The following is a 22,129-nucleotide window of genomic DNA, read 5'->3' on the forward strand; positions in this document are numbered from 1 at the left end:
TGCCTGCGGTGGCTCTCTTTGAGAATGGCTGCCTCTTAGGGGTCTGGGTGAGCCATAAGACTATCTTGGAGATGGAGAAGCAGAGATAGGGCCAGAATAGGATGGGGTCAGATCTGGGCTGCACCTTGTTCATCTTCAGGTAGTACCCTAGGTGTTTTTTTTTTTTTTTTTTTTTTTTTTTTTTTGTAGAGACAGGGTCTCACTATGTTGGCCAGGCTGGTCTTGAACTCCAGGCGTCAAGTGATCCTCCTGCCTCAGCCTCCCAAAGTTCTGGGAGTACAGGCGGGAGGCACCGCCCCAGCCTGATCCCCTAGTCTTTTGCTTGGCTGAACCATGATCACACACTCCCTTGTCCCCAGAGCCCTACAGCCCTGCCGTCTGGGTGATGATGTTCGTCATGTGCCTCACTGTGGTCGCCGTCACTGTTTTCATCTTCGAGTACCTCAGTCCTGTTGGCTACAACCGCAGCCTGGCCACGGGCAAGCGTGAGTCCCCCTTTCTCCATCCCCCTGCCTCGGAGCTCCCGAACCAGAGAGAGAGAGAACTACATTTCCCAGCAGCCCCTGGGGGGGGGGTCAAGCTAGGGCGCCAGATGCCTTGAGGGACACTGGGAATTGTAGTTCTTCCTTTTGCTCCCTTATTGAGAAGGGATTGGGGTCCATGTCCACGTCCTGGCCCCCTGCAGGCCCTGGCGGCTCAACCTTCACCATTGGGAAATCCATCTGGCTGCTTTGGGCCCTGGTGTTCAATAATTCAGTGCCCGTGGAGAACCCCCGGGGAACCACCAGCAAAATCATGGTGCTGGTGTGGGCCTTCTTCGCCGTCATCTTCCTCGCCAGCTATACAGCCAACCTGGCCGCCTTCATGATCCAGGAGGAGTACGTGGATACCGTGTCCGGGCTCAGTGACCGCAAGGTGTGTGTGGGTCCAGGGATGGGCTAGGGCTGGAGGTCACAGAGCTTGGCATGTGGTAGATTAGAGGGGATTCTTGCGGCAGAGGGAGTAGGGGGAGGGCGGGAAGGGATCTCTTAATTCCAGAATGGTAGAATGGAATGTTGTGGATGGAGAAAGAACACGGTTCACGATGAGCTATTTTAAATATTCCTAAGGAAGAGGGTGTCCTTGAATGTTCTAGGGGCAGTTGTGCCAAATGGAATATTCTAGAACCAGTGCTTCTCTCAAACTGTAAGGAAGGATTAATTTTTGAAACTTCTAAGGCCAGGCGCGGTGGCTCACGCCTGTAATCCCAACACTTTGGGAGGCCGAGGTGGGCGGATCACAAGGTCAGGAGATCGAGACCATCCTGGCTGACACGTGAAACCCTGTCTCTTCTAAAAGTACAAAAAATTAGCCGGGAGTGGTGGCGGGCGCCTGTAGTCCCAGCTACTCCGGAGGTTGAGGCAGGAGAATGGCGTGAACCCAGGAGGCGGAGCTTGCAATGAGCTGAGATCCCACCACTGCACTGCAGCCAGAGCCACAGAGCCAGACTCCGTCTCAAAAAAAATAAAATAAAATAAAAAAAGAAAGAAACTTCTAGTCCATTGCAGACAATGCTTTTGTAAAATTCAACGGAAATGAATTATTAGAAAAGTAAAATAAGGTCTAAAACCAAGACAGACAAAAGTCAAACCTGGCCAGGCATGGTGGCTCACGCCTGTAATCCCAGCACTTTGGGAGGCTGAGGTGGGTAGATCACCTGAGGTCAGGAGTTTGAGACCAGCCTGGCCAACATAGTGAAACCTTGTCTCTACTAAAAATTCAAAAATTAGCCAGGTGTGGTGGTGGGTGCCTGTAGTCCCAGCTACTCAGGAGGCTGAGGCAGGAGAATCGCTTGAGCCAGCAAGGTGGAGGTTGCAGTGAGCCATGATTACACCACTGCACTCTAGCCTGGGTGACAGAGCGAGACTCTGCCTCAAAAAAAGAGCCAAACTCATATTTTTATTTATTAGATTCAACAGACAAATAAGGATCCTGTCAAATCGTTCTAAATGCTCACTCCCTCCATTCCTGTACCCACCTCACTGCAATCACCATTTGTTGAGGGACTGGTGGTTTGCAGAGCACACTTTGAGACTAAAGTGATTAACCAGCTGGGTGTCATGACCTATTAGAGGCTTGAGAAATCAGTTTGATGGGTTGCAATAAGCAGTTTTTAATGGAATGGTATAGAATAGAATAGAATAGAATAGAATAGTTGACTGCATCTTATGTAGTAAGTTTGGTTTTACAAAACTTGTTTTAGTTGGCTGGGCGCAGTGGCTCATACCTGTAATCCCAGCACTTTGAGAGGCCAAGGCGGGCGGATCACCTGAGGTCAGGAGTTTGAGACCAGCCTAGCTAACATGGAGAAACCTGTCTCTAATAAAAATACAAAATTAGCTGGGCATGGTGTCGGGCACCTGTAATCCCAGCTACTCGGGAGGCTGAGGCAGGAGAATCGCTTGAACCTGGGAGGTGGAGGTTGCAGTGAGCCAAGATTGCGCCATTGCACTCCAGCCTGGCAACAAGAGCGAGACTCAGTTAAAAAAAAAAAAAAAAAGGTGAGGCCGGGTGCGGTGGCTCACGCCTGTAATCCCAGCAGTTTGGGAGGCCGAGGCGGGCGGATCATGAGGTCAGGAGATCGAGACCATCCTGGCTAACACGGTGAAACCCAGTCTCTACTAAAAAATACAAAAAATTAGCAGGGCGTGGTGGTGGGCGCCTGTAGTCCCAGCTACTCGGGAGGTTGAGGCAGGAGAATGGCGTGAACCCGGGAGGCGGAGCTTGCAGTGAGCCGAGATCGCACCACTGCACTCCAGCCTGGGCGACAGAGCGAGACTCCTTCTCAATAAATAAATAAATAAATAGTGAACTATTTCTGAACGGATTGGTAAATAGCAACAGCCCCCAGCTCCTGCCATGCCAGTCTCTGCCCCCGGGACCTCCCGCGATTCAGTAAGTGAAGGCTTAACGCCTGGCACATCAGGGGCCTCAGGAAGCCTTCTCAGGAACTTTGGGATTACATGTCTGCAACTGTGTGTGCTGGGTGGGAGTGAAAACGCATTTCCTAAGGTAGTGAGCAAGTGCTGAGAAAAACGGAATACTTCTGGGACTGGGGTGTCTGCCAGATAGCGGGTGTCTCTCAGAATGGGGGATTTGTGTGAGGGATGTCCCTGCGGAGGGTGCCCTAATCACTCCCCATTCTGCCCCAGTTCCAGAGGCCCCAGGAGCAGTACCCGCCCCTGAAGTTTGGGACCGTGCCCAACGGGTCCACGGAGAAGAACATCCGCAGCAACTATCCCGACATGCACAGCTACATGGTGCGCTACAACCAGCCCCGCGTAGAGGAAGCGCTCACTCAGCTCAAGGCAGGGTCAGCGCAGACTCGGGCCGGGGGTGGGGGTGGGGCCACTGGGGACCTGAGGATGCTCAAAGATGGCAAGGGGTCCAGGTTCATTCCTTCAGTCCCAGAGGTCAGCCCTGGGTGGGTCAGCTTGGAGGGTGGAGGTCATGGAGGGTGGAAGTGGACTCCTCTTCCCAGGAGTAGGCTCCTTGGGATATTTTCTGGGATGCAGTAGTTCTGGATTCTGGGGTGAGACTGACAGGGCTCAAATCTTTGCTCTTCCCCTTCTTGGCTTTGTGACCTTGGGCAAGTGACTCAGCCTCTCTGAACCTCTGTTTCCTCCTCTGTAAAATGAGGATAACAAGAGTATCCCAACTGTAATGATCATAAGGTTGTTACAAGAATTATACTAGCAAGCCGGGCGTGGTGGCTCACGCCTGTAATCCCAGCACTTTCAGAGGCCAAGGCAGGTGGATCACGAGGTCAGGAGATCTAGACCATCCTGGTCAACATGGTGAAACCCCGTCTCTACTAAAAATACAAAAATTAGCTGGGCGTAGTGGCACACGCCTGTAGTCCCAGCTACTCTGGAGGCTGAGGCAGGAGAATAGCTTGAACCTGGGAGTTGGAGGTTGCAGTGAGCCGAGATCATGCCACTGTACTCCAGCCTGGCGACAGAGCGAGACTCCATCTCAAAAAAAAAAAAAAAAGGGAATTAAACTAGCTAATCCATTCAGAACATTTATTTATTTATTTAGAACAGTGCCCAGTGCACTGTTTGCTGATATTATCATTAGATGTTTGCTAATATTATCATTATCATTAGACCTGAACTCACTGGAATCAATGCTTGGATTGTGTTTCTTATCTTTTTACATCCCTTTTGCAGATCATAGGGATGAAGTTAAATTCAGAGGCCAGGTTCGGTAGCTCACGCCTATAATCCCAGCACTTTGGGAGATGGAGGTGGGCAGATCACCTGAGGTCAGGAGTTGGAGACCACCTGGCCAACATAGTGAAACCCCGTCTCTACTTAAAATACAAAAATTATGGCCAGGTGTGGTGGCTCACGCCTGTAATCCCAGCACTTTGGCAGGCCGAGGCGGGCGGATCACGAGGTCAGGAGATCGAGACCATCCTGGCTAACACAGTGAAACCCTGTCTCTACTAAAAAAAAAAAAATACAAAAAATTAGCTGGGCGTGGTGGCAGGCGCCTGTAGTCCCAGCTACTTGGGAGGCTGAGGCAGGAGAATGGCCTGAACCTGGGAGGTAGAGCTTGCCGTGAGCCGAGATCACGCCACTGCACTCCAGCCTGGGTGACAGAGCGAGACTCCGTCTTGAGGAAAAAAAAAAAATTAGGCTGGGAGCGGGGACAGGCGCCTGTAATCCCAGCACTTTGGGAGGCCAAGACGGGCAGATCATTTGAGGTCAGGAGTTCGAGAACAGCTTGGCCAACATGGAGAAACCTTGTTTGTACTTAAAATACAAAAATTAGCCGGGCAAGGTGGCGGGCGCCTATAATCTCAGCAGCTTGGGAGGCTGAGGCAGGAGGATCGCTTGAATGTAGGAGGTGGAGGTTGCAGTGAGCTGAGATTGCGCCACTGCACTCCCGCCTGGGCAACAGAGAAAGACTCCATCTCAAAAAGAAAACAAAATTTAAAAAGTTGAGTTGAGGCCCCAAAGTGCAGCCACGATTCCAACAAGGCTGAGCACAGTAACTCACTCCCTTTCCTGCATTTACTTAGTCCTTCCATGTGCACTTTTCTTCTCCTCTACTCTACGTCGGGCAGTGAACAAATAGACCGGATTCCTAGGTGTAGAGGTGGGAAATGAACAATAAACATGCAAACAGAAAAATCAAGATCTTTTCAGAAAGTGATGGTGAGCTAGAGGATGGCTGGGCTGGGATATTTTCACCAGGGTGTTCAGGGCAGGCTTCTCGGAGGAGGTGACATTTGTGCGGAGCCCTGCAGGAGGTGAAAGAGCTAGCCAGGTGGAATTCCGGAAGCAAAGCCTTCAGGTGGAGGAAACGGTGTGCAAAGGGCCTGAGGAAGGTGTGGTGTTGGTTTACTGGAGGAACAGCAAGAAGGCCAGTGTGGGTGAAGGGCAAGGAGCTGAGGTGAGAGGTAGATGAGGGGAGGATTCTGGGCATGAGGCCAAGGTCAGGGCTGGACTTTATACTAAGGGCAATGAGAAGCTTTGGGGAGTGGAGACTTTATGTAAGGAAGGGTATGATCTGATTTCTGTTTTTGTTTGTTTGTTTGGAGACAGGGTCTCCCTCTGTCACCCAGGCTGGAGTGTAGTAATTCGATCTCAGCTCATTGCAACCTCCCTGTCCCCTGGGTTCAAGCAATTCTCCCACCTCAGCCTCCTGAGGAGCTAGGATTACAGGTGTGCACTACTATGACTGGCTAATTTTTGTATTTTTGGTGGAGACGTGGTTTCGCCCTGTTGGTCAGGCTGGTTTTGAACTCCTGACATGAGGGGTTCTGCCTGCCTCAGCCTCCTAAAATTATGGGATTAGAGGCGTGAGCCACCATGCCTGACTTAAAAAATTTCTAATGCCCGTTGCAGTGGCTCACACCTGTAATCCTAAAGCTTCATGAGGCCAAGGTGAGAGGATCACTTAAGACCAGGAGTTCAAGACCAGCCTGTGAAACATAGTGAGACCCCTTGACTCACACAAAAAAAATGTTTTTTTTTTTTTTGAGATGGAATCTCGCTCTGTCGCCCAGGTTGGAGTGCAGTGGTGCAATCTCGGCTCACTACAACCGCTGCCTCCCAGGTTTAAGCGATGCTCCTGACTCAGCCTCCTAAGGAGCTGGGACTACAGGCACCCACCACCACACCCGGCTCATTTTTGTATTTTTAGTAGAGACGGGGTTTCGCCACGTTGGTCAGGCTGGTCTGGAACTACTGACCTGAGGTGATCCACCTGCCTCAGCCTCCCAAAGTGTTGGGATTACAGGCGTGAGCCACCGCGCCTGGCTAACAAAATATTTTTAAATTAGCCAGGCGTCATAGTGCGCACTTGTAGTCCCACCTACTTGGGAGGCTAAGGTCAAAGGATCATTGAGCCCAGGGGATGGAGGCTGCAGTGATCTATGATTGCACCACTATACTCTAGCCTGGGTAACAGAGCAAGACCCTGTCTCGAAAAAAAAAAAAGAAAAATTTAAGAGCACCAACTTTATGCCAGGTATAGCTCCTGCACTGGATAACAACAGTTAACAAAATAGGTCAGTTTCCCACATCAGCTAGGAGTGCTTTAACAGACAGAGGTTTCTTTACCTCTCCAATAAGAAGTCCAGGGCTGGCATGATAGCTTAAAAATACCATTAACAATCTGAAATCTGCCTGTAATCCCAGCATTTTGGTAGACTGAGGTGGGCGGCCTGGCCCACATGGTGAAATCCCATCTCTACTAAAAATACAAAAAATTAGCTGGGTGTGGTGGCATGCACCTGTAATCCCAGCTACTCGGGAGGCTGAGGCAGGAGAATCGCTTGAACCTGGGAGACGGAGGTTGTGGTTAGCCGAGATTGTGCCTGCACTCTGGCCTGGACAACAAGAGCAACACTTTGTTTCACACACAAAAAATGGGGCCCAGAACAACACGCCCTTGCCTGAGGCCTAAAGTAGGTATTGAATTTGTAGAATTATAGACAGAGATGTTAACACACAGCACAATGGGAAAAGTAATTTTTTTTTTTTTTTTTTTTTTTGAGACAGAGTCTCGCTCTGTTGCCCAGGCTGGAGTGCAGTGGCGCGATCTGGGCTCACTGCAAGCTCCGCCTCCTGGGATCACGCCATTCTCCTGCCTCAGCCTCCCCAGTAGCTGGGACTACAGGCGCCCACCACCACACCTGGCTAATTTTTTGTATTTTTAGTAGAGACGGGGTTTCACTGTGTTAGCCAGGATGGTCTCGATCTCCTGACCTCGTGATCCACCCGCCTTGGCCTCCCAAAGTGCTGGGATTACAAGGCGTGAGCCACTGCGCCCAGTGAAAAGTAAATTTTTTACATTGTGCATTCATCCATCCATTCATTACTTTCAAGAAGTACTTACCAAGTACCTTTGATATGTTCGACTCTGTGCCAGATATCTAGTTCCCTGGTAACTTGAAGCCTCCCTTCTAATGGAGGGAGGTGGAAAACACACAGCTGTTATAAATATCTACCCCTTAAAGTATATCAGATCTTGAAACATGGAGTTTCTCTCTGGCCGTCTTTCTGTCCAGCTCTGTTTGCTTCCAAGTTGCACCCCATCTTATTCCCTTCTCTCTGGAGGATGGTTTTCTACATCTCCCCATAGGATGCCCCATGGCCTGGGAGTTCCTCACAGCATCCTGGGGATGCTTAACAGCAGTGAGTTTAGAACCAGATGAAGGCCGGGCCCAGAGGCTCACGCTTACAATCCCAGCACTTTGGGAGGCTGAGGCGGGCGGATCACTTAAGGTCAGGAGTTCAAGACCAGCCTGGCCAACTTGGCGAAACCCCATCTCTACTAAAAAGACAAAAATTAGCCAGGTGTGGTTACACACACCTGTAATCCCAGCTATTCCGTAGGCTGAGGCGAGAGAATTGCTTAAATCCGGGAGGTGGAGGCTGCAGTGAGCCGAGATCGCACCACTGCACTGCACTCCAGCGTGGGCGACGGAGCAAGACTCTGTCGCAAAAAAAAAAAAAAAAAAAAGAACCAGATGGTCCTGGGTTCCAATGGGAGCTACACCCCTTACTTGCTCCTGAGCCCCAATTTCTGACTCCCTATTATGGGGGTCAACAATCTGTCCTGCCCATCAAGTGGCTCTGGGAAACGGTTCCGTGTCACAGCCCCACATACTGAGGATCTGATTGGTCCAGCTGAGGGGGGAGGGGCAAGTGTCTATGCCAGCACGGACTAATCAGCAGCATGGTGGGGTGGGGCGTGGTCATGTGGTTCGCCCAGCTCGTCTTCCGCATTCAAAGGTGCGAGGACCCTATGGGCAGGAAAAGTCTCACATTTGTCTCTAATCACCCTTGTTTCACCAGCCTCATGGCTTCTCGTCAGCTTTGAAGCTTGATGGGCCCCTCAGCCCTCTTCCCAGGGCTCCCCCATCTGGAGAGCCCTCTTGTGCTCGGCACCTGTAGTCTTCCTTCACATTCCCCTGCGTGGGGAATGAAGTTTTTCCTTTCTCAATTCCCTTTTCTCCCTTTCATTAATCAATTTCTTTGCCAACACTTGGTTATTGTCAAAATGAAGAACTGTCCCTCCCCCTTCCTTGATGTCAGTGGTTTGAGGGGTTTCCTTCTGTCTTTTTAGAGCAGTGCTGGGGAACCTCCTGCATCATTTACAATTTTCTAGTAGACACACTGAAATTTATTTTTATTTTATTTTATTTTATTATTATTATTTTTTGAGACAGAGTCTCGCTCTGTCGCCCAGGCTGAAGTGCAGTGGCGCAATCTCGGCTCACTGCAAGCTCCGCCTCCCGGGTTCACGCCATTCTTCTGCCTCAGCCTCCCGTGTAGTGGGACTACAAGCACCTGCCCCTGCACCCGGCTAATTTTTTTTTGTATTTTTAGTAGAGACGGGGTTTCACGGTGTTAGCCAGGATGGTCTCCATCTCCTGACCTCGTGATCCGCCCACCTCTGCCTCCCAAAGTACTGGGATTACAGGCCTGAGCTACTGAGCCCGGCCTGAAATTTATTTTATGATTTTTTTTTTTTTTTTTTTTGACATGGAGTCTCATTCTCGCCCAGGCTGGGGTGCAGTGGTGCAATCTTGGCTCACTGCAACCTCCGCCTCCCGGGTTCAAGCAATTCCCCTCCCTCAGTCTTCCCAGTAGCTGGGAGTACAAGTATGTGCCACGATGCGTGGGTAAGTTTTTTTTTTTTGTATTTTATTGTATGTATGTATATATATATTTAGAAGTATACCTGTCACTTTATTGCTTTCTGTATAATTTTTTTTTTGTATTTTTAATAGAGATTGGGTTTCACCATGTTGGTCAGGCTGGTCTCGAACACCTGACCTCAGGTGATCTGCCCATCTTGGCCTCCCAAAGTGCTGGGATTACAGGTTTGAGCTACTACACCTGGCCTCAAAATTTATTTTATGTACTCCAATAGTTCCAAAACGTTATTTTGACATGCAATCAATATAAAAATTAATAAGATATTTTATGTTTTTATTGGTACTTTTTGGCGGGGGATCCAGTGTATAGTTATCCTCATGGCACATGTCAGTTGGAACTCAGTGTATTTCAAGAGCTCAATAACTACATCTGGCTAGTGGCTGTCATAACAGACTGTAGAACTAAAACTGTATTTTAAAAATATTTTCTGTTATTTTTCTTCCCTCCTTGCCTTCTTCTCTTCTCTTGTTCCTTTCTTCCTCTTCCTCCTTCTCTTCTTTCTCTCACTTGTACTTTTTTCCCTTCGTCATCTCTTCCTTTGCTTCCCTTCACCCTGATGTCATTCAGGGTCTTCATGCCCTGGATCTAGATGACGTTGGCTCCAACCCCTCTTCCTGAGAATTCTGCAAATTCCTGGGCTTCTCGCGGTCACCCTGGCTTCTAGCTCCTTTTTGCAGGATTTAATTCACTTTCTGGACCATCTCACTGGCCACAGTTTGTCTTCCCAGTTCCAGGGCCTATTTACCAGAATTGGAACCCACCCCTCCCTTAACCCTCACATAAACCCCCACTGGCGGTAAGCGGGGCTGTGGACTGAAGACCGGGAACAGCACTGGCCCGTAGAATGAATGCGGCATGCGTTGAAGTGTAATTCTAAGTTTTTAGTGGCCACATAAAAAGACCTAAAAAGAAGCAGGTGGCCGGGCACGGTGGCTCACGCCTGTAATCCCAGCACTTTGTGAGGCCGAGGCGGGTATATCACCTGAGGTCAGGAGTTCGAGACCAGCTTGGCCAACATGGTGAAACCCTGTCTCTACTAAAAATACAAAAATTAGCCCTGCTGTGGTGGCGCATGTCTATAATCCCAGCTAATCAGGAGGCTGAAGCAGGAGAATTGCTTGCACCCAGGAGGCAGAGGTTGATTAGTGTGCCGTGATCACACCACTGCACTCCAGCCTGGGTGACAGAGTAAGACTCAGTCTCAAAAAAAAAAAAAGAAGAAGAAGCAGGTGAAGCCGGGCTAGGTGGCTCACACCTGTAATCCCAGTACTTTGGGAGGCCAAGGCAGGTGGATCACTTGAGGTCAGGAGTTCGAGACCAGCCTGACCAATACGGTGAAACTCGGTCTCTACTAAAAATACAAAAATTAGCTGGGCATGGTGGCGGGTGCTTGTAATCCCAGCTACTTGGGAGGCTGAAGCAGGAGAATTGCTTGAACCCGGTAGGCGGAGGTTGTAATGAGCAGAGATCGGGCCACTATACTCCAGCCTGGGCGACAAAACGAGACTTCGTCTCAACAACAACAATAAAAAGTCGGTGAAATTACTTTTTTTTTTTTTGAGATGGAGTCTCGATCTGTTGCCCAGGTGAAACCATGTTAGCCAGGACGGTCTCCATCTCCTGACCTCGTGATCTGCCTGCCTCGGCCTCCCAAAGTGCTGGGATTACAGGCGTGAGCCACCGTGCCTGGCCGGAAATTACTTTTAATAATATATTTTACCTATGTCCAAAATATTATTTTGACACGTAATCAGTATAAACATGGTTGAGACCGTTTGCATAATTTTTTTTCCCCACATGCTGTCTTTGAAATCAGTGGCATTTTACACTCACAATACATCTCGGTTCAGAGTGGCCACATTTCAGGTGATCCATAGCCCTAGTGGTGTGTCACTGCCACACTGGACCGCCCAGGTCAACATCACCCAAACGCAAAAAGTTTCCTAGTGAATGTAATGAGTAGAAAACCTAAAAGGGTGCTGGCCGCACCCCAGGACCCTGGGACTTTTCCCTTCCTTATTCACAGCATTCTCCCCAGCCAGCCTGCTGACTCATCCCTCCCTCTTCCCGCTTCTTCCGTTTTATTCCTCCCCAGCCCTTCCCTCCAGGAAGGACCCTGAGAATTCCAGATTCTCTCTCTCACTCTCTCTCTCTCTCTCTCTCTCTCAGGCAAAGCAGGGTGCCTTTCCAGGCTGCCACCTCCCACCCCTACTTCACTTGCACCTTCCTCAGAAGGCAGGGATGGCTGCAAACAGAATCACTTTCCTCTTTTACCCCTTCAGGGATACCTCACACTGCCAGCTTGCTCAGTCCTTGCAGTTGGAGAGCAAGAATTCAGAGACTCTCGGTGGGGAGCGGGGGAAATCCCACGAGATGGAGTCTCGCTCTGTCACCCAGGCTGGAGTGCAGTGATGCAATCTCAGCTCACTGCAACCTCTGCTTCCCGGGTTCAAGCGATTCTCCTGCCTCAGCCTCCTGAGTATCTGGGATTACAGGCATATACCACCACCCCCAGCTAATTTTTGTATTTTTCGTAGACATGGGATTTCACCATGTTGGCCAGGCTGGTCTTGAACTCCTAACCTTAAGTGATCCACCTGCTTCGGCCTCCCAAATTGCTGGGATTACAGGTGTCAGCCACCATACCCAGCTGATGCCACTTTCTGAATCTACTTGGTTCCCAAGTTTTGGATAGCAGGTGGTGAGAATGTGACCAGCCCCATCTCTCAAAATGAACCTAAATCTGTCCCCGCCTTGAGTTCAGAGAAAGCAGGATACCTGTATTTTTTTTCCCCATACAAATGTCAGCCACATCACCAGCCTTTAAGAAGTAAAAATAGCTGAGACCTCATCCCGTGTCTTTTTATAGATATTTTTCATCTTTTTTATTGAGATACATACATAGATACAGTGAGGTACAGTGAGGCACAAAAAGCATGTAATTCATTATTTATACATTCATAGACAACCATGTGACCAGGTCCAGACTGAGGTATTTCCCAGCTTCTCATAAAGCTTCTCCTGCCCCTCCAGTCGCCATAGAATATCACATAATTAGTTTTGCCTGATTTCGAACATCCTCTAAACGGAGTCAAACAGTGCATACAATACCTTTCTGTCTGGCTTATTTTCCTTAATGTTATCACCAGATTGTTCCTTCATTGCTGAATATCATTGAGTATACAATTATATAAATGTACCATAATTCTTTCATTCTACTGCTGGTGGACATTCAGGTTATTGCCAGTATTTGGTCATTATGAACATTCTGGTTTTTTTTTTTTTTGAGACAGAGTCTCTCTCTGTCGCCCAGGCTGGAGTGCAGTGGCGTCATCTCGGCTCACTGCAAGCTCCGCCTCCTGGGTTCGAGCAATTCTTCTGCCTCAGCCTCCCCAGTAGCTGGGATTACAGGCACCCGCCACCACGCCCAGGTAATTTTTGTATTTTTAGCAGAGATGGGTTTTCGCTATGTTGGCCAGGCTGGTCTTGAACTCCTGACCTCAGGTGATCTGCCTGCCACAGCCTCCCAAAGTGCTTGGATTACAGGCATGAGCCACCATGCCCGGCCCAAGTTCCCCTTTTTATAAGGACACTAGTCATACTGGACTAGAACCCAACCTAATGATCTCATTTTAACTGGATTCCCTCTGTAGAGGCCCTATCTACAAATAAGGTCGCATTCTGAAGTACCGGAGGCTAGGACTTCAATTTGTGAATTTGGGGGAGGGAACACAACTAAACCCTTAAGATCTCATAAAAATCTTAGGTGGGTATTATTGGAAACATGAGGAGCAGCAAGCTTCCTGCATCTGCTAAGTGGCAGAACTAGGACTTGAACCCTGACAGCCCAGTGTACAGCCCAGGTTCTCACCACTAGGCTATATTGCCTCACATGTGTCCTGAGCAACCCAGAGTCACTCCTTTTGTCCCCTCCCTGGAAGCTCCATGATTCACAAAGGACACCCCTGTGTTTCTCATTGTCACCTCTTGCTCTGATTTCCTGCTTCTGCTGAATTCTTTTTCCCCAGTATCCCTTGTTACTTTTTTTTTTCTAATTTTTAGTTCTATATTTATCAGAGTTCTCCATCCACATAGTTTGGAGAGTCAAATACAAGAATTTTAGTTTAGTTTAGTTTGGTTTTGGAGTCAAGGTCGCACTCTGTCACCCAGGCTGGAGTGCAGTGGCACAATCATAGCTCACTGTGGCCTCAAGCTCCTGGGCTCAAGCGATCCTCCCACCTCAGCCTCTCAAGCAGCTGGGACTCCAGGTGTGCACCCCCACATCTGATTTATTTTATTTTATTTTATTTTATTGACATGGAGTCTTGCTTTGTCACCCAGGCTGGAGTGCAGTGGTGCAATCTTGGCTCACTGCAACCTCTGCCTCCTGGGTTCAAGCGATTCTCCTGCCTCAGCCTCCTGAGTAGGTGGGATTACAGGAGCTGCCACCACGCCCAGCTAACTTTTGTATTTTCAGTAGACACACGGTTTCGCCATGTTGGCCAGGCTGTTCTCAAACTCCTGACCTTAGGTCATCTGACCACCTTGGCCTCCCAAAGTGCTGGGAATACAGACACGAGCCACCAGGCCCGGCCTAATTTTATTTTTAAATTTGTGTCTGTGTGTGTGTGTGTGTGTGTGTGTGTGTGTGTAGAGACGAGGTTCTCACTATGTTGCTTAGGCTGATCTTGAACTCCTGGGCTCAAGTGATCCTCCTGCCTCAGCCTCCCAAAGCACCAGGATTACAGGCACGAGCCACCGTGCCTGGCAAGAATTTTCTCTTTAAGGAAAAAAATGGCACCCTCCATTTCTCTCACCCCAAAAGAATCTACCTTCACGTTTATTGTGTCATTTTGCGATTTATCTCCCTATCTCTAAATACCATGTTTGTATGACTACCTCTTCATTTTTCAATTTTAGGCATTTTCCATCCGCTTCTCACTATGGAGGACATACTCATACTCTTATTTAAATCAATTCAACCTCCCACATTGTGACTCTGACTAGATGAATATTCAGTGTTTACATGTTATGACTATGTAAATGCTCTCACAGCTGCCACAGTAGTAAACCATGATTACTTTCCTCTCCTACACAATTCTTTGTTTTTCTTTCTTCTTTTTTTTCTTGAGACAGGGTCTCAATATGTCGCCCAGGCTGGAGTGCAGTGGCATGATCTCGGCTCACTGCAATCTCCGCCTTCCAGGTTCAAGTGATTCTCCTGCCTCAGCCTCCCGATTAGCTGAGACTACAGGCATATGCCACTGCACCCAGCTAATTTTGGTATTTTTAGTAGAGGTGGGGTTTCACCATGCTGACCAGGCTGGTCTCAAACTCCTGACCTCAAGTGATCGGCCTGCCTCACCTCCCAAAGTGCTGGGATTACAGGCGTGAGCCATATTTGCCCAGCCAAGATGGGGTTTCACCATGTTGGCCAGGCTGGTCTCAAACTCCTGAGCTCAAGGGATCTGCCCACCTCAGGCTCCCAGTGTTGGGATTACAGGTGTGAGCCACCATGCCTGGTCTATTTTTCTTTTTCTTTCTTTTGTTTTTTTGAGACGGAGTCTCGCTCTGTCTCCCAGGCTGTAGCACAGTGGCGCGATCTCCGCTCACTGCAAGCTCCACCTCCCGGGCTCAGGCCATTCTCTTGCCTCAGCCTCCAGAGTAGCTGGGACTATAGGCACCTGCCACCATGCCCGGACAATTTTTGTATTTTTAGTGGAGACGTGGTTTCACCGTGTTAGCCAGGATGGTCTCGATCTCCTGACCTCGTGATCCGCCCGCCTTGGCCTCCCAAAATGCTGGGATTATAGGCGTGAGCCACTGTGCCCGGCTGCCTGGTCTATTTTTCTTGAGTTAGTAACTGTCTTTTTGTCTTTTTTCATTTTCTTTCTTTTTTCAGTTGCTTCATGGCTGAGTTTTCTTTGTGGTTAACTAATTCAAACCCAAATTATCTGTTAACTGTCTAAATCTCTTCTTAATATGTTCAGAAGTATCTTAATATACTTAATATGTTAGAAGTATCAGACACTCTGTTAATTTCTTTTTTTTTTTTTTTTTTTGAGACAGGGTCTCACTCTGTCACCCAGGCTGGAGCACAGTGGCACGATCTCGGCTAACTGCAGCCTCTGCCTCCTGGGTTCAAGCAATTCTCATGCCTCAGCCTCCCAAATAGCTGGGATTACAGTTATGCAGCACCACGCCCAGCTAATTTTTATATTTTTTTGTAGAGTGGGGTTTCACCATATTGAACAGGTTGGTCTCAAATTCCTGGCCTCAAGTGATCTGCCTACCTCAGCCTCCCAAGAGCTGGGATTACAGGTGTGAGCCACTGTGCCTGGCCTTGTCAATTTCATCTTATTGAAGAAGTTGCTCCTGTGGCCTTATGGCCTGCTCCAGCCTGGGGCTTTGCCGCCATCTTGGGATCACATTTCACCTTCGTCCCGTCATCTCTGGTTTGGATCCTGTTGTAGCACAAATTCTAACTCTTTCTGGGTTTTGCTTCCTTGTTCTTTTGAGCTTCCTGACAGAGGCACATAGTGGGTATATTTCTGGAGACATCGCAAATCTGAAAAGTCTTTTTTCTGTCCTTGTACTTGATGGACAGTCTGGCTGGGTATAGAATTCTGGATTAGAGCTCATTTTCCTTCAGAATTTGGAAGAGTCACTCTATTGTTTTCTAATATCCAGTGCTACTATAGAGAAATCCAAGGTCATTCTTATTCCTATGCCTTTGTATGTAACCTGTTGTTTCTTTTCCTTGTCCTTGGTGGACTGACATTTATCAGTGACATGCTTTGATCTGGTTTTTTTGTTTTTGTTTTTGTTTTGAGACAGAGTTTCACTCTTGTTGCCAAGGCTGGAGTGCAATGGGGTGATCTCGGCTCACTGCAACCTCTGCCTCCTAGGTACAAGCAATTCTCCTGTCTCAGCCTCCCAAGTAGCTCCAATTACAAGCATGTGGCACCATGCCCAGCTAATTTCTTTGTATTTAGTAGAGACAGGGTTTCACCATGTTAGTCAGGCTGGTTGCAAACTTCTGACCTCAGGTGATCCACCCACCCCAGCCTCCCAAAGTGCTGGGATTATAGGTGTGTGCCACTGAGCCCGGCCTATTTTCCTTTCTTTTCTCTTTCTTTTCTTTTCTTTCTTTCTTTCTTTCTTTTTTTTTTTTTTTTTTGAGACAGGTTCTCACTATGTTTTCCAGGCTGGTCTTGAACTCCTGGGCTCAAGCGATCCTCCTGCCTTGGCTTCCCAAAATGCTGGGATTACAGGCGTGAGCTGCTGCATGTGGCCATTGATCTGTTTTCATTGCTGGGTCTTGCAATTGTATCTTCATGTCATTTGTTCTGAGAAAATTTCTTGAATTTTCTTAAATTCTTTTATGTACAATATCTCCCTCTCCTTCATTTCTCTGTTTGTTTATTTATTTATTTATCTATTTATTTATGTTTAGAGACAGGGTCTCACTCTGGAGTGCAGTGAGGCGATCATAGCTCATGGCAGCCTTGGGGTCAGCCTGTTGGTCAGGCTGGTCTTGAACTCCTGACCTCAAATGATCCACCCACCTTGGCCTCCCAAAGTGCTGGGATTACAGGTGTGAGCCACCGCGCCTAATTAAAGGCCAGGCGCAGTGGCTCACACCTGTAATCCCAGCACTTTGGGAGGACGAAGAGGGTGGATTGCCTGAGGTCAGGAGTTCGAGACCAGCCTGACCAACATGGTGAAACCCCATCACTACTAAAAATACAAAAATTAGCCGGGTGTGGTGGCGGGCATCTGTAATCCCAGCTACCCGGGAGGCTGAGGCAGAATCGCTTGAACCTGGGAGGTGGAGGTTGCAGTGAGCTGAGACCAGGACATTACACTCCAGCCTGGGCAACGAGAGCAAAACTCTATCTCAAAAATAAAAAATAAAACATAAATAAATAAATAAATAAAATTTAAATGCAAATAGCCATATGTGGCAAGCTAGTGGTTGCCATAGAGGACAGCACTAGAAAATTCCATCTTTACAGTGAGGCACAAGGGAGAGGCAGCTCCCAGGGCTCTGACCAGCTGGCCGGCCAAACGTGGGCTTACCCTACCGCTGCGGGCAAGCAACGCCGCAGGGGGAGAAAGGAAATGCACATCCTAAAAGGAAATAGAGAAACACAGCTTCTCCTCCCAGCCAGTTCTTGGTGCCCATTCCATGAGAGATGTCCAATTTCTCACTCACTCAAGAGGGGCAAAAAAGGAAATATCGAGGCCCCTTGCCCTAATGTAAGCATTCTTTTTTATTTCTTTTGGATCAATTAAAATATGGATGAATTCACACTCAGACATTGCAAACTAACAGTACACACTGTTCTCATCTTGCCTCTTTCCACGGAGAAAGCCCTTTTGGCATCTTTTCTGTGTTAATGGAGTCCTACTTCTCAGCTCCAGTGTCTGGGCCATGGAAGGCCTCCCTTGGACCAGCCTGAATTTACTCATTTGGCCACTTCTTTTCTTTTCTTTTGAGATGCAGTCTCGCTCTGTCACCCAGGCTGGAGTGCAGTGGTGTGATCTCCGCTCACTGCAAGCTCCACCTCCTGGGTTCAAGAGGTCCTCCTGCCTCAGCCTCCTGAGTAGCTGGAATTACATGCGCACGCCACCACACCCAGCTAGTTTTTAAATTTTTAATAGAGATTGGGTTTCACCATGTTGGCCAGTCTGGTCTTGAACTTCTGACCTCAGGTGATCCGCCCACCTCAGCCCCCCGAAGTGTTCCTGGGATTACAGGCATGAGCCACCATGCCCCGCCCACTTCTTTTCTTTTGAACTTCTTTTTTTAAAAAATTTTAATTGTATTTTTTTTGTACAGATGGTCTCACTATGTTGCCCAGGATGGTCTCAAACTCCTGGCCTCAAGTGATCCTCCCACCTTGGCCTCCCAAAGTGATGGGATGACAGGCTTGAGTGACCACACCGGACCTGAACTTCTTTGTTAAATTTATTCCTAAATATTTTATTTTATTTTTATTTCTATTTTTTTTGCCGGTCTCAAACTCCTGAACTCAAGGCATCTGCTGGCCTCGGCCTCCCAACGTGCTGGGATTATAGGCATATGAGCCACCACACCCGGCGTGGAATTCTTTTAATTTCATTTTAATTGTTCACTGCTAGTATACAGGAATATAATTTATTTTGTATATTTTATAATTTATTTCGTATATTGATCTTGTCTCATCAACCTTGTTGAACTTCTATTAGCCGTAATAATTTTTTTTTTTTTTTTTTTTTTGAGATGGAGTCTCGCTCTGTCACCCAGGCTGGAGTGCAGTGGTGCGATCTCGGTTCGCTGCAAGCTCCGCCTCCCGGGTTCATGCCATTCTCCTGCCTCAGCCTCCCAAGTAGCTGGGACTACAGGCGCCCGCCACCACGCCCGGCTAATTTTTTTTTGTATTTTAGTAGAGACGGGGTTTCACCATGTTAGCCAGGATGGTCTCGATCTCCTGACCTCGTGATCTGCCCGTCTCGGCTTCCCAAAGTGCTGGGATTACAGGCGTGAGCCACCACGCCCGGCCAGCCTTAATAATTTTTATTGTGGATCCTTTGGGATTTTCTGTATACAATTCTATTAATTTGCTAGGGCAGCCATAACAAAATACCATAGACTGAGTGGCTTACACAACAGAAATGTATCGCCCCACTGTTGTAGAGGCTAGAAGGTCAAAATCTGATGACTTCTTTCGAGGGCTGTGGGAGGACCTGTTCCAGACCTTCCTCCTTGGCTTGTAAAAAGCTGCCTTCTTCCTCTGTCTCTTCACCTTGTCTTCCCTTTAAGTGTCCATTCAGCCACTTCTTTTTTTGTTTTGTTTCGGAGACGGAGTCTAGCTCTGTTGCCCAGGCACCATCTCAGCTCACTGCAAACTCCTCCTCCCAGGTTTAAACAGTTCTCCTGCCTCAGCCTCCCGAGTAGCTGAGATTACAGGCGTGTGCCACCACACCGGGCTAATTTTTGTATTTTTAATAGAGATGGGTTTCGCCATGTTGGCCAAGCTGGTCATGAACTCCTGGCCTCAGGAGATTCGCCCCCGGCAGCCTCCCAAAGTGCTGGGATTAGAAGAGTAAGCCACCACGCCCAGCTGTTCAGCCATTTCTTATTAAGCACCTAGTGTGTGCTAGGCACTGTTCTAGACCCTGTGGATACACTGGTGAATCAGACGGGCAAAGTCCCTGCCTCATGGAACTTAAATTCCAGTGAAGGAAGACATACAATGTACGGAATAAATGAGAACATTCTATAGTGCATTCCAAGGGGATACATGCTATGGGTAAAAATAGGGCAGGGTGAATGCATTTGGGAAACTGGGGCAGGAGGCTGGAGGTTGCAGTATCAAATGGGGTGCTCAGGAAGGTGTCTTTGGAGCAAACACCTGATGGAGGTTGTAACTGCCCAGTGGGTTCACCTTGCCTGCTGCCTAGACAGAGGCGATTTATCAAGACGGGGGATTGCAAAATGGAGAAAGAGTAATTCACGCAGAGCCGGCTGTGCGGGAGACTCCGTTTTATTATTACTCACATCAGTCTCCCTGAGCATTTGGGGATCAGAGTTTTGAAAAGATCATTTGGTGGGCAGGGGCTTGGGAAGTGGGGAGGGCCGACTGCTCAGGTTGGAGATGGAATCACAGGGGGTCGAAGTGAGGTTTTCTTGCTGTTTTCTGTTCCTGGGTAGGATGGTAGAACTGGTTAAGCCAGATTACCAGTCTGGGTAGTGTCAAATCATCCATCCAGTGTAGGGTCTGTAGAATATCTCAAGCACTCGGGAGGCGGAGCTTGCAGTGAGTTGAGATCCGGCCACCGCACTCCAGCCCGGGCGACAGGGCTAGACTCCGTCTCAAAAAAAAAAAAAAGAAAAAAAAGAATATCTCAAGTACTCATCTCAGGTTTTACAATAGTGATGTTATCCCCAGGAGCAATCTGGGGAACCAGAGGCTGCATGACCCCTAAATTTAATGTCTAATCTTGTAGCTAATTTGTTACTCCTGCAAAGATAGACTGGTCCTCAGGCAAGAAGGGGTCTTTTCAGGAAAGAGCTATTACCGATTTTGTTTCAGAGTCAACCCATGAACGAAATTCCTTCCCAAAGTTAGTTTCGCCTATGCCCAGGAATAAGCACGGACAGCTTAAGGGTTAGAAGCAAGATGGAGTTGGTTAGGTCTGATTTCTTTCACTGTCATTCATAATTTTGCCAAGGTGGTTTCAAGGTAAGAGAGTGAGTCAGGCAGCTACCTGGGAGAAGAATGTTCCAGCAGGCAGAACAGTCAGTGCAAAGGCCCTGGGGCGGGAGCGAGCTGGAGAGGTCCAAGTGCATCTCCCAGGCCAGAATGAGGGGGGCTTGGGAGATGAGGGCAGACGGGTAAGGAGGAATGGGGGGTGTCAGGTGCCACAGGGCCTCGAAACTCAAGGTGATCCAAGTCACTCTGAGTGACGAGGGGAGCCAACGGAGGGTGGTGAGCTGAAAAGGGACAGCACTGACTCAAATGTTAAGATCCCTCTGATGACGGAGTAGGAACGAACAAGAAAGAAAGGATGGATGCAGGGAATTTTAATTTTTCCCAAACCTACACCCAAACAAAGTCTTCAGGAAATGGCTGAGGTCTTTTTGTTTTGTTTTTGAGACAGGGTCTCCCTCTGTCACCCAGGTTGGAATGCATGGCACAATCATAGCTCACTGTAACCTCAACCCCTGCCCTCAAGCAATCCTCCCACCTCAGCCTCCCAAGTAGTTGAGACGACAGGCGTGTACCACCAAACCTGGTTAATTTTTAAAGTTTTTGTAGAGACAGGGTCTCCCTTTGTTGTCCAAGCTGGTCTTGAACTCCTGGACTCAAGCAGTCCTCCTGCCTCAGCCTCCCAAAGTGCTGGGATGACAGGCATGAGCCAGGGCCCCTGGAATGGCTGAGTTTGAATAGATATTTAGGGACCATGAGGGGGTGGTGGGGTGGATGTGAGAGGGGAGGGAGACAGTATATCCCAGAACAACTGAGCAAACAATTGAAAGGGAATGCTGTTAGAGCTCCTCTTTCTGAAATCTCTCAAATATTTCCACCACTGGAAGCCTTGACTTTTCGCTTTCTCCAAAATACAACTTGAGTCTCTCCTTCCACTCCGCATTGTCCTCTAAGGACCCCTGGAGACAATCCTTCCATCTTATCCCAGTCCCAGCCCCTCCATCCCTCTCCTTCAGCCTAACTCTAGAAACTTCACGTGTTCTTTCCGCTTAAACATCAATAGCAATTCACCTTTCACCACCAAAGGCATCTTCCTAAACAAAGAGAAACATAGGGAAAAATTACAGTTTGCCTACGAGGTAGTAGTGCCTGCAGGCAGTGGCTGTATTTTTCTCACCTATACTTATGTTTCCAGACGTCATCTGGGAACTCCCTGTTAGGACCTATACAAAATTAATTCAAACCCCATTCTACAACAGTGGGATGATGAATGTCCTCCCCAGGTTTCTCCTAATTCTCCAGAGCTTCACATTCTCCACTCCCGAGTCTTTGCTTCATCTCTAGAGAGACATTCAGTTTGGGGAATCCACTTCCTGTCTGTTTCCCCACTTAGCACGTATGGACTAATTCAGTCCTTTTCCCTAATTTCTATGCAACCAACCACACACACACACACACACACAGCATTTATATGTGAGCCTGTGAGTGTGTGGACAGGACTTTTCTGAAGGTTTGGGGACACAGGAGGACTTAAATCAATAGACAGGCTCACCACTCAAAACTGGAGGTTAAGTATTCCCTGGAAGATCCTTTGGCTTCTCTTCAACTAAGCATCCAGCCATGCTTTTTTTTTTTTTGAGACGGAGTCTTGCTCTGTCGCCCAGGCTGCAGTGCGATGGCTTGATCTTGGTTTACTGCAACCTCTGCTGC

The 22,129-nt window shown here is 48.3% G+C and overlaps 1 protein-coding gene across 1 annotated transcript in view; it reads left to right on the plus strand.

Annotated features, from left to right (window-relative positions):
- Nucleotides 1-22,129, plus strand: part of GRIN2D (glutamate ionotropic receptor NMDA type subunit 2D) — a 50,204-nt gene that overhangs the window by 19,855 nt on the left and 8,220 nt on the right. The window contains exons 7-9 of the mRNA XM_033223885.1: nt 360-485; nt 686-915; nt 3,192-3,352. Of these exons, the coding sequence (XP_033079776.1) occupies nt 360-485; nt 686-915; nt 3,192-3,352 (517 nt within the window). The remainder of the gene's footprint in view (nt 1-359; nt 486-685; nt 916-3,191; nt 3,353-22,129) is intronic.

The sequence above is a fragment of the Trachypithecus francoisi genome, unplaced genomic scaffold, assembly GCF_009764315.1.
Source record: "Trachypithecus francoisi isolate TF-2019V2 unplaced genomic scaffold, Tfra_2.0 Lachesis_group12, whole genome shotgun sequence".
Lineage (NCBI taxonomy): Eukaryota > Metazoa > Chordata > Mammalia > Primates > Cercopithecidae > Trachypithecus > Trachypithecus francoisi.